Below are 12,212 nucleotides of genomic sequence, written 5' to 3'. Positions count from 1 at the left end.
TGGCATGACAAGATGATTTGCGGTGGAAAATAGATAATTTATTAATTATCCAAGGATAATCCGTGCAAAGTACAAATTAATAATAACAAAAAAAAAAGGAAAAAAAAATACATGATAAATGCTAATGAAGCAGCACTATAACCTCTGCACATTAACGACAAAGGAAAATTGCTGAAACAGCACTCTATCAACAATAGACCATAATGTTGTACTCTAGTAACAGAGCAAACCACCACAACCCCCCTTCAATAAAGGAACACTCTGGTTAAATACACAAACTTCCCGCCAAACGGAAATGGGAAGTACCATTTGCAAAGGGTAACATTTGTTTCAATAATGTCCATTACAACAATGACATTAAAACAACCTCATCTTACTCAGCCGAATAAATACAATTAGTGCAGATTAAGCAAAGTAACATTACAAACATACATTAAACATTAAACAGAACAAACATCACAATCCCCACCTAGGTTGCCTCCCCCCAGTTGTGAAAAATGGTATGACCGCTGCTATTATAAGCGCGTTCCGGGTTACGCGCGCTACCGGAACGAGCAGAGCAGAAATCTACAGGTAAGCACAAACCATAACACAGAGCTGTATCGTTTAAATTACCAATAAACAGTCTGTAAAAAACATTAGACTCCTTGTGATTTATTACACTTCAACAAGTGCTAACAGTAAACAAAGAAATTGAACTTGCATGATATTACTGAATGCATGAATTGTGGAGTTGCAAACGTCCATAGCTAATTATACGGGATGAAGAAATAAAATGTAAACAAAGCACTTAAACCATGTACTTGACAGACTACATATAGCAACCTTTAACACTCACAGAGACATACTGAAATGGTGATGACGTCAATCACATAGGTTCGTCATCACACCCTCATCTAAATCAACAAAGAATGACTTCAGCAAAAAAGATGAATGTTTCCTAATGGTCCAGTCAGAGCCCAGACCTGAATCCTATTGAAACTCTTCAGGTCGACCAGGTCACAGATGACCATGTACAAGAGATGACCTAGCAATTTAACAGATCTTAAATGTTTGCAAAGAAGAGTGGGAAAATATTCCTAAATCAAGATGTGCCAAACTGACTGACTGTAATAAAATCAAAGATTGCTTCAACTAAGTATTATTTCAGGGGAGTGCACACTTTTGCAAGCAGTCATTTAAGGTTTTTTTTTTCTTTCTTTTTTTTTTTCTCTAAAATATGTCACTTTTGTTTTCAGTAGAATTGCATATAGGTTGTAATTTTTACGATAAATGTGCAAAAGTTTATTTTTGAATCATTTTTTACATCACAAAAACCAACCAGTTATTTTAACAGTGTTTAAATATCCACTGTTTAGACTTTAGAGACTGTAAAAAAAAAGGTTTAGACAAGAAGCAGTCAAGAAGTCTCCAGCAGAGGACGCCATTCTCTCACAGTGACTGCTGTTATCAGTTAAACAAACAGAAACATAAATGTCTCTTTAAAAGAATCATCTCAGACAAAGAAAAATATTAATTTTAAAAGTTTTTTTATAAGGTTTCAGAATTGTCTCTACTTAATATCAACTAAATTAACAGTTAATTTTATTTAAAGATATGCCATATCATTTTTTTTTAAAGCATTCTAATGAAACTGATGTGTTAAAATGTGTCTATAGAACTTAACTTGGCTTAAATGATTCTGTTCTATTCTTGAAGAAATTTTAACCTGGTTTTGCCGTGGTGTTAATATTTGACAGTTCCATAGTAATACCATGTTTGTTTGTTTTTTTACATAACCATGATCATAATACCATGGTATTATAAGGTACCTTTAAATACCATGTACATGCAATGATATATGAATATGGTAATCATACAGTTCTATCATATCTGATATACCACAGTAATATCACAGAACATTTTGTTTTGAGATGGTAGAAACAGCCTTGATACAATAATTGATCAAGGTTACTATAATTTGGTTTTATTTAAGATTTTACAGGCAGTTTCACTTTGACAAGTGGTGATGGGAGAACAAAATATAACATGAATTAATGAAACAAATATTCATGAAAAAAAATCATTTATTGAACAAGCATGTAATTATAGTTTACAGATTTTTTAAATTGACAAAAAAATAGCAGCTCATAATGTTTTCAGATTTAGTTATAACTATTATTATTTTCATCTATATCATATTAGGGCAGTAAATTCATTTATTGTGTTTGACAGGTGTGATGATCAGTGGAGTTGAGTTTTTACCTCCATCATTAAAGCACGGGCTAAAATATGGATAGAGTTTCCCAGTGAAAGACTGATCAGTGAAAGAGTAGAGATGAGAGCTGGACTCCACATCATAAAAGGAGACCAGACCCTCCTCATAATCCACAAACACACCGACCCGCTGCGGCTTCACTCTCACACACAGAGAGACACGAGGACCAGCACAGGCTCTATATTCATTCTCATTCCTCAGACCCACAGTCCAGTATCCATTACTGGGTCTCAGTGTGATCTTTCCCTTCCTGTCAATGGATTCTCTGGCCACTCCTAAATCCCATTTAGTCTTTCCTTTCACCTGCACCTCAAAATACAATCTCCCTGAGGAGAATCCCTCCTTTCCCAGGACAATTGCATATCTATCAAATCTCTCTGGTTTGTCTGGGAGTTTCTGTCTAATGTCTCCACATCTCACTTGTTTTCCATCATCAGACAGGATGAGTTCAGGATGAGCTGTATCAGGATCCAGAGTCACATCCACTGAGAAAACAGAGAATATGAATCACAACATAATACAGATATTTAGTGCTGATGTGTGTAATATGTAATCAGTGTTTAATCATACTGTCGGTCAGTGATGAAGCTGTGAGTATCTGAATGTAATCTAGTGTAGTGCAGACAGCACACTGTACCTGCATACTGCTGTATCCTCTTCAGTTCTGTAGAGACACATGACAATAAAACACCATCAGATCTTTGACATGTTTATGTGTGGAATTATAGACAAGATTTAAGGTCATATTTAAAGAAATGTGTACAACATCATGTTTTACCTGATCAATGTTTCTCTCTGCCAGAGATGGGCATATTTTAATTACATTTATTTGAAATACGTATTTAATTACTTTTGAGTATTTTGTAATTTGTATTTTCCTTAACAAAAATAAATGAAATGTAATTTGTAATTAAATACTTTGAGAGACATTAATTTATATTTAAAATACTAAAATACTTTTTTTAAATATATAATAAATAATATAATAAATAAATATAATTTTATTTCGCATACATTAACTTTCATGACCAGGCTTAAAGGGATAGTTCACCCAAAAATGAAAATTAGCCCATGATTTACTCACCCTGAAGCCATGCTATATAACTTTCTTTTTTCAGAAGAATACAATCAGAGTTATATTAAAAATGTCCTGGCTCTTCCAAGCTTTATAATGACAGTGAATGGCCGTTTAAGTTTTGAAGTCCATCAAAGGAAATCTATCCATCATAAAAGTGCATCTATCCTTCATAAAAGTGCTCCACAGGCTCTGGGGGGTTAAAACAGGCCTTCTGAAGCAAAGCGATGCGATCATGTAAGAAAAATATCCATATTTAAAACTTTAACGACTAAAATAATTAGCTTCCGACAGACGGCTGTACACATCGATTTACGGCGAAAGAGTATCACTTGACCCGACGCATGACGCAATGCTGAGTGCGGAAGCGCAGAGGATAGAGCAAAACAAAACACCATTCACGAATTAGAAGTCTAAAACAAATTTTTTTAAAGAGAAATGTGGGAGGAGTTTGAGTTTGTTGGCCAGTCCTGTTTGTTTGAACCACAAGAGGCGTCAAAGCTTACGCCACTCTTACATCTACGTCATACATCGTCAAGTGTTACTCTTGTGGCGCAAGTCGACTTGCGTTGGCCGTCTGCCGAAAGCTAGTTATTTTAGTCGATAAAGTCTGTGGAGCATTTTTATGATGGATACACACACTTTTATGATGGATACACACACTTTTATGATGGATAGATGCACTTCTATAATGGATAGATGCACTTTTATGATGGATAGACGCACTTATGATGGATAGACGCACTTTTATGATGGATAGATGCACTTTTATGATGGATAGACGCACTTTTATGATGGATAGATGCACTTTTATGATGGATAGACGCACTTTTATGATGGATAGACGCACTTATGATGGATAGACGCACTTTTATGATGGATAGATGCACTTTTATGATGGATAGACGCACTTTTATGATGGATAGATGCACTTTTATGATGGATAGACGGCACACTTATGATGGATACACACACTTTTATGATGGATACACACTTTTATGATGGATACACACACTTTTATGATGGATAGATGCACTTTTATGATGGATAGACGCACTTTTATGATGGATAGACGCACTTTTATGATGGAAAAATGCACTTTTATGATGGATAGACGCACTTATGATGGATAGACGCACTTTTATGATGGATAGACGCACTTTTATGATGGATAGATGCACTTTTATGATGGATAGACGGCGCACTTATGATGGATACACACACTTTTATGATGGATAGAGGCACTTTTATGATAACCACACTTATGATGGATAGACGCACTTTTATGATGGATAAATGCACTTTTATGATGGATAGACGCACTTTTATGATGGATAGACACTTTTATGATAGATAAACACACTTTTATGATGGATAGACGCACTTTTATGATGGATAGACACTTTTATGATAGATAAACACACTTTTATGATGGATAGACACACTTTTATGATGGATAGACAGTTTTATGATGGTTAGATGCACTTTTATGATGGACAGACGCACTTTTATGATGATAGATGCACTTTCATGAAGGGCAGATGCACTTTTATGATGGATAGATGCACTTTTATGATGATTAAATGCACATTTATGATGGATAGACACACTTTTATGATGGATAGACGCACTTTTATAATGGATAAATGCACTTTTATGATGGATAAATGCACTTTTATGATGGATAGACACACTTTTATGATGGATAGATGCACTTTTATGATGGATAGAGGCACTTTTATGATGGATAGATGCACTTTTATGATGGATAGACGCACTTTTATAATGGATAAATGCACTTTTATGATGGATAAATGCACTTTTATGATGGATAGATGCACTTTTATGATGGATAGAGGCACTTTTATGATGGATAGATGCACTTTTATGATGGATAGACGCACTTTTATGATGGATAAATGCACTTTTAGGATGGATAGATGCACTTTTATGATGGATAAATGCACTTTTAGGATGGATAGATGCACATTTATGATGGACAGATACACTTTTATGATGGATAGACGCACTTTTATAATGGATAAATGCACTTTTATGATGGATAAATGCACTTTTATGATGGATAGACGCACTTTTATGATGGATAGAGGCACTTTGATGGACTTCAAAAAATATACTCATTGACTGTCATTATAAAGCTTGGAAGAGCCAGGACAAATGTACTTTTATGATGGATAGACACACTTTTATGATGGATAGATGCACATTTATGATGGATAGACACACTTTTATGATGGATAGACACTTTTATGATGGATAAATGCACTTTTATGATGGATAGACGCACTTTTATGATGATTAAATGCACTTTTATGATGGATAGACGCACTTTTATGATGGATAGATGCACTTTTATGAAGATTAAATACACTTTTATGATGGATGGACACACTTTTATGATGGATAGATGCACATTTATGATGGATAGATGCACATTTATGATGGATAGATGCACTTTTATGATGGATAAATGCACTTTTATGATGGATAGAGGCACTTTGATGGACTTCAAAAACTATACTCATTGACTGTCATTATAAAGCTTGGAAGAGCCAGGACATTTTTAATATAACTCTGATTGTATTCTTCTGAAAGAAGAAAGTCATATACACCTAGGATGATGTCAGGGTGAGTAAATCGAGGGCTAATTTTCATTTTTGGGTGAACTATCCCTAGGACCATAGACATAAAATACAAATAGGACTACCAAATTGCATATCACAGTTTTTGGCAAGTAAATCACGTGATGTGACACATCCTATTGACCCTGTTCACATTTCTGGGTTTCTCAAAAGTGGAAGGCGTCATAGTTGGGTAAACTTCTATAGTAGTGAATGAAAGACTACATTAAATATATTTTTTTGTGTTCCAATTTGCTCAAATAGCAAAAGAAAAACACCACAACAGCGTTTTCACAACTTTCAAAAAGAGTAAAAAAATAGATAATGGCAGTCGGAAGAGAGAAAGTTGTCAACTTTGTCACAGCCGCGCTATTACAAACACCCTCACAGCAGCGTTAACTAGTTTTTGTGTAATATAATACAAATATAGTGTTATATACAAATATAGTGTTATATGCGTAATTATCTTTTATTATGACATGTGGCAACATGTACGTTAAAAGCACATCTTCTGCACTAAACAATGATATTGCAATATTTTAGACTCTTACATGTATCTAACACCACACTTCTTCTCACACTACAGAAGACTGTAAATTTTGTTTGTATTTTTGTATTTTCAAATTACAAATTACTTGTATTTTAATTAAATACTTTTTTCACAGCAGTATTTTGTATTTTATTTAAATACATTTGATGAGTAAGTATTTGTAATTTGTTATTAAATACTAAGAACTCCTATTGTGTTTGAGCTCGAAATATTTCTCCTTTTTAGAACATCTTTGGGAATGTTTTGTGAAACATTTTACGAATTTTTTATTTTAGATATTTTTATGCCTAATGTTATTCATCTCAGTTTTGGAGTGGATTAGTGTTGTGGTTATTCAGCAAAGACAACACTATAAAAAATAATCTTTAAGAAAATTAAAATGAAAGCCCAGCACTGCAAAGGTCAGAAATTTTCCTTTACAAAAGAACAAATTTGCATCTTAAATTCATGATGTCTATTGATTTGATTTTCTTTTGCTAAACTGATTTTATCTGACACATAATCACAACATTTAGATGAAACAGCTGAAAAGACCAACAGAAAATGGCAGAAAATGAATGTTTCTTTCTGTTGTTTCTCATCTAAATGTGTTCACAGATTTACTAAAGCCTCAAGGTTCTGGTTACAGTGATGAAGCTTCTAGTACAAGATGAATTTACTGCATGTTTTCTGAAATTAGAGATGAATATGACCTGCTCTCTTCAAGAAGAACTGTGATGATAATGAGACACAAACACATGATCACACACTTCTCTTATTTCAGCTTTAACAGACTCATTCTTCATTACTGATATTAAAAGATGATAAATATATGTATCTGTACGGTGTATTCGATATTGCTGTACCAGTTTGCGTGAGTTTCTCCTGTAGAGAGTCCTGCAGTTTAGTCAGAGCTCTCCTCAGAGTCTCCAGACTCTCATCAGTCTTCACACTGATCTCAGACCAGTTCCTGGTGTTTCTAGAGCTGCACAGGGATGAGTAAATCTGGAGGAGAGAGGAGAAATCCTTCAGCATGGGGAGTGTTATGGTGTCATATACTGCATTATCATTGATCAGAGAGATGTTGACTGACCTGTAGGAGGTGGAGGTGATCTTCAGTGTGTGAGAGCTGCTCCAGCTCAGTGTTTCTCATCTTTAGCTCAGTGATCTCCTGCTCCAGCTCTTCAATGAGCTCTTCCTCCTGTTTCTCTGCTGCTTTCTGCTGCTCCTCCATCATCTCCAGCAGTTCAGTCTGACATCTCTCAATGGAGCGGATAAGATCAGTGAAGAGCTCCACACGGGCTGCTTTCTCCTTCTCTGTGTTTCTCTGATCAACCAGGACAATCAACACATTATTAGTGGTGTTTGTGAAGAGAAGAATCAGTGTTATTATTTCTCATACTTCAGTGTTTTTAGGCGGTTTTCAAAATCCCTCATTCTGCACCGTTTGCACTGAATGATTCCTCAAATCATGTGTGTTGTTGAGGAGAGATGTATTATTACTTTACTAAGTGATCAGGAAATCACAGACGTGTCGATATTCAGATCAGCAGTGTGACTGTGAGTGTGAAATTCCTTTATACAGCAATTCAGTAAACAACAATAGATATTAAAATTAATTAAATAATTTTAAACTCACTTTTCTGACTTCTGCTGAGTGTTTGACGTCTTGAATCTTCTTGATTCTGTCCTGGATCATCTGCTGTGTGTCTTTCTGTGTCTTCATCAGTTGAGTCTATAGACAGAGAACAACACACAATATGTTTTCATAATCGATTCATTTATATTAAAGAACATGTGATTCCTCATGATAAGAGCCATTTAAAATCAGTTTGTCAGTAACTTTTACCTTCTTCTCTTCACTCTCCTCTTCTAAAGAAACAGTGCTGTGGTTCTTGTGATCTCCTTCAGTGCAGAAAAGACACACAATAGTCTGATCATCTCTACAGAACAGCTCCAGAGGTCTCTCATGTTTCTGACATATATAGTCCTCCAGATTACTCACAGGATTGATCAGTTTGTGTTTCTTTAAACCTGCCACTCTCGAATGAGGCTCCAGGTGAGTTTCACAGTAAGAGCTCTGACACACCAGACACGACTTCAGGGCTTTCAGCTTTCTTTCCTCACAGACGTCACACAGAACTTCAGCTTTTTTCAGAACTTCAGCTTTTTTCTCAGGACTTTTCTTTTTATAGTGATCTACGAGCTCTCGGAGTGTGGTGTTAATCTTGAGATCAGGTCTGTGCTTGAATGTTTCTTTACAATATGGACAGTTGCAGGTCTGGCTGTTGTCCCAGCACTTATTCAGACAGGTCTTGCAGAAGTTGTGTCCACATGGAGTGGTGACTGGATCAGTGAACACGTCCAGACATATAGAGCACTGAAGCTCCTCAGTCAGTGGACCGCTGGAGGAAGACATTGCTGGAGAGAGAAATGAAGAAGATAAATCACCTGCACTATAGTCTAAAGTTTGGAGACACTTGAAATATTAAAGTTTCTCATGATCTTAAAGACATTTTGTTTGAAGGGCTGCTGTGTAAATTATTGAAATTATGATGATGACTATGGTGATGATTTTATTATACTGATGAGTTAGAGCAGATAGAGAAGGAAAAAGTTTAAAAAGAATCTCATGATTCCCCTCATGAAGTTGGTTGAATGTAAAGAGCAACTTTGACGAAATCAAACGTGACACTGTTAGACCGCTACTCGAGTGTCTTGAAGATGTAAAGGCCTGGATGACTCTTAAATATTTAAGTTTCAATGCACAAAAGACAGAAGTGATGGTTTTTGGTGGCACCAATGGGACCCCTCCTGTTGATTTGGGTGCCTTGTCCCAGTACTCCAAGCCAACCATCACTAATCTAGGGGTTAAAACTGATTCTGACCTTAAGCTCGACAGTCAGGTCAGGGCCGTCGTTAAATCAAGCTTTTTTCAGTTGAGGCAGCTGGCCAAAATAAAGCCATATCTTCAGAGGAAACATTTTGAGACAGTAATTCACGCCTTTGTTACCACTCGGCTAAATTACTGTAATGCACTGTATGTGGGGGTTAGTGGGTCTTCTGTGGCCCGTCTCCAGATGGTACAAAACGCTGCAGCGAGTCTTTTAACTGGAACACATAAACACAAGCACATTTCGCCCATGTTAGCCTCACTGGCTGCCTGTACATTTTAGGATTCAATTTAAAATAATTTTATTTGCTTTTAAATCTCTAAACGGTCTTGCCCCACCCTACATTTGGGAACTGCTACACCCTTACACACCCACTCGTTCTCTCAGGTCAGCTGATCAACTGCTCCTGAATGTGCCCAAAACAACACGTAAGCTCAGACGGACCGTGCATTATGCTTTACATAAAGTATGTATTTTATGTTTTTAGTTTATTTTTTCTGTACAGCACTTTGGTCAACTTTGTTTGTTTTAAAGTGCTTTATGAATAAAGTTTGATGTGATTTGATTTGATTTCTGAACTGTACATTTTAAATATAAATATCACAATATGAGAATAAAGTCATTTATGAGCTAATTCATTTTTCTCTGGGTTATTGACTTACATGGACGTGTTTCCTCAATACTCCGTCTCCTGGTTTTTCTTGTTCTTGTTGGTGAAGATTCTGCCATTGTTCTTTCCCTCTTGGACATTAAAAAACATATTGTGTTTTACAATATAAATTATGACCAATAGACTGAAAAGACAGATCTAATCCTATTTGCTCCTTGAAATATATATTTGTTTTACACACTGTATTTGGTCACTCGGGTTTAAATAAAATCTCGCCTCAAAAGTCAGATTTGGGGTTACTTCATATTATCTCATGACCACTTAATAAATATTTATATTAAAGTGTTAAAATCTCATTGATAGTGAGCGAAACAATCACTCCTCATACAGTGAATGACTCAATCTCACTGAACAATCTGAACTATGGTCGGTTTAGATCACAAACAGCAAGTGCAAAATAGGTCATACACTTACAAATATACTGTATATATCCACAAAATAAATATTTTGTATGACTAAGTGTAGTTTTAGTCTTGTTTATTATAAAAGTGATTTTCATCTGCAGTTTAGCAGGTTTGTGTTCAGTGAATCTGCAGGTCATTTACTTCCTGTTTCTTTAGTCTTTCTGTCAGTGACAAAATAACAGAAACACCAAACTTTGCTTTACAACCAATCACATGACACACTTTTAATACAATTCTGATACCATTTCAGTGCAGTAAACAACTAAAGTAGTTGAGTATTATATATGCTTAAACCTGGTTCTGTTCAACTTATTCCAGTTTGACATAAACCTACTAAACCAGTTCACTTCCATTAGAAACCTGTTCAGCACAATCTCTCTTATATTTCTATCTCTTACCTGTGAGGATCAGATGTGTCCACAAGACTCTTTGAACGGATCAATAAATATTCTGTAGTTTAAAGAGGTTGATCGTTTCAGGCGTCCATATTGTTGTTGATCAAGTTAGTTTCACTTTCTCTGAATCTCTCTCTGAACTACAGTGATGTCAGAGCTCCTCCTGTATTCACACATTTACATTTGTCCCTGTATTCAGTGAATCATGACTGATGTTTCTATCAGATTAATCTCAGCGTCTTTGTCAGGATGATTCCTCTATTCTTCTATTGGGGGAAAATAGTTTGACTAGTTTATGTTGTTCATAAACAAAGTCTTCTTTACAGACAAAGCCAATAACACTCAAACATTGTCTAACATCTTCAATATGTTTAAAATATTTAAAAAAGAAATTCCTTGTATGACTCTGTATTATGTTAATGCCTTTCTTCAAATTGATTCAATATTGTTTGTTCTGTATTTTATCTAAATGAACTGGAGTGCATTACCAGACAATATAAGCAAGAGTTCTGGCTGTCGTACTCGCTGACTCTGTGCTTGCACTGCACTGCAATATACAAGGACTGCCCCCTATGGGTGATGGCCTAAGGGGAGTCCTGCGTGGACTTTATTTCGATAAGGAGGTTGAGGGCTGTTGCTCGTTGATTGTTTTTTCAATGATGGAGGGGAATTTCAAGCTGAGTAGATTTGAAGTGCGCGCGTGTGTGTGTGTGTGTGTGTGTGTGTGTTTGTGTGTGTGTGTGTGTGTGTGTGTCTGTCTGTCTGTCTGTTGATGTACAGATGTGATTATCTGTACATATTTCTTTTACACAATTATCATCTTTGTTTTGAAATAAAAGTTATCACTGTTATGAGTTTGGTTTTTTGAGTTGGCTTTCATAATATGGGATACAGAGATTGCCAATGTACTGTATGTAGTTGGTTTAACTTCAAACTACTTTATTGGAATAAATGTTTTATAATAGACTATATAATGCACAAAAATAAACAATTATTAACTATTACAGAGGAATGATTAAAATAATAAATATATAAGGTGTCATTAATGTTTACAGTATTTTTGTAATTTACACAGTGAAGTGCAACAAAATGTGAAAATAAACTTGAAATAAAATACCACACAGATATTACACAACATATACTCTGAAATTCCTTAATTTTCCTAAGTTTTCCTTAGATCAGCCATAGTTAAAACTATGGATGTGCACTGTTGGGGAGAGCGGGGCACAAAGTAACACTTTTGACTTTCTCAGTTTGTGTAAATCTACTTAGGGTTCAGAGTATTTATTTTTCCCCACATTAATTTCAAACATGTCTAGTACAATTATATGGTTTTGTTTTAATAG

The 12,212-nt window shown here is 35.3% G+C and overlaps 1 protein-coding gene across 4 annotated transcripts; it reads right to left on the bottom strand.

Moving 5' to 3' along the window:
* Positions 1-2,048: 2,048 nt before the first annotated feature.
* LOC311093386 (E3 ubiquitin-protein ligase TRIM39-like) lies at positions 2,049-11,013 on the bottom strand. 4 transcript variants are annotated; one of them, XM_084130736.1, is made up of 9 exons: positions 10,870-10,991; positions 10,060-10,138; positions 9,392-9,614; positions 8,353-8,924; positions 8,143-8,238; positions 7,597-7,830; positions 7,370-7,508; positions 2,895-2,921; positions 2,049-2,742 (listed from the first exon to the last, which is right to left on the bottom strand). In XM_084130736.1, the coding sequence occupies exons 4-9, from the start codon at positions 8,920-8,922 to the stop codon at positions 2,195-2,197; spliced, it is 1,614 nt and encodes a 537-aa protein (XP_083986862.1). In that variant the 5' UTR covers positions 8,923-8,924; positions 9,392-9,614; positions 10,060-10,138; positions 10,870-10,991; the 3' UTR covers positions 2,049-2,194. The 4 variants fall into 4 exon arrangements, with proteins under 4 accessions (XP_083986862.1, XP_083986863.1, XP_083986861.1 ...); XM_084130737.1 differs by having other exon boundaries at positions 9,533-9,614; positions 10,870-10,982; XM_084130735.1 differs by lacking the exon at positions 9,392-9,614 and having other exon boundaries at positions 10,870-11,013.
* Between the last annotated feature and the right edge of the window lie 1,199 nt (positions 11,014-12,212).

This window comes from Abramis brama (genome assembly GCF_963993115.1).
Source record: "Abramis brama genome assembly, chromosome: 12".
In the NCBI taxonomy this organism is placed as follows: domain Eukaryota; kingdom Metazoa; phylum Chordata; class Actinopteri; order Cypriniformes; family Leuciscidae; genus Abramis; species Abramis brama.
Note: the sequence above shows the minus strand (reverse complement) of the source record. Positions and strands in the feature narration are given on the sequence as shown.

What these genes read in the sequence shown, in the direction of transcription:
- LOC311093386 (XM_084130735.1), bottom strand. Translation starts at nt 10,126, where the DNA reads ATGGCAGAATCTTCACCAACAAGAACAAGAAAAACCAGGAGACGGAGT. An exon ending in TATTGAGGAAACACGTCCAT is followed by an intron (nt 8,925 to 10,059) that starts GTAAGTCAATAA and finishes TTCTCTCTCCAG; the next exon opens with CAATGTCTTCCTCCAGCGGT. An exon ending in GGAGAAACTCACGCAAACTG is followed by an intron (nt 2,922 to 7,369) that starts GTACAGCAATAT and finishes GTGTCTCTACAG; the next exon opens with AACTGAAGAGGATACAGCAG.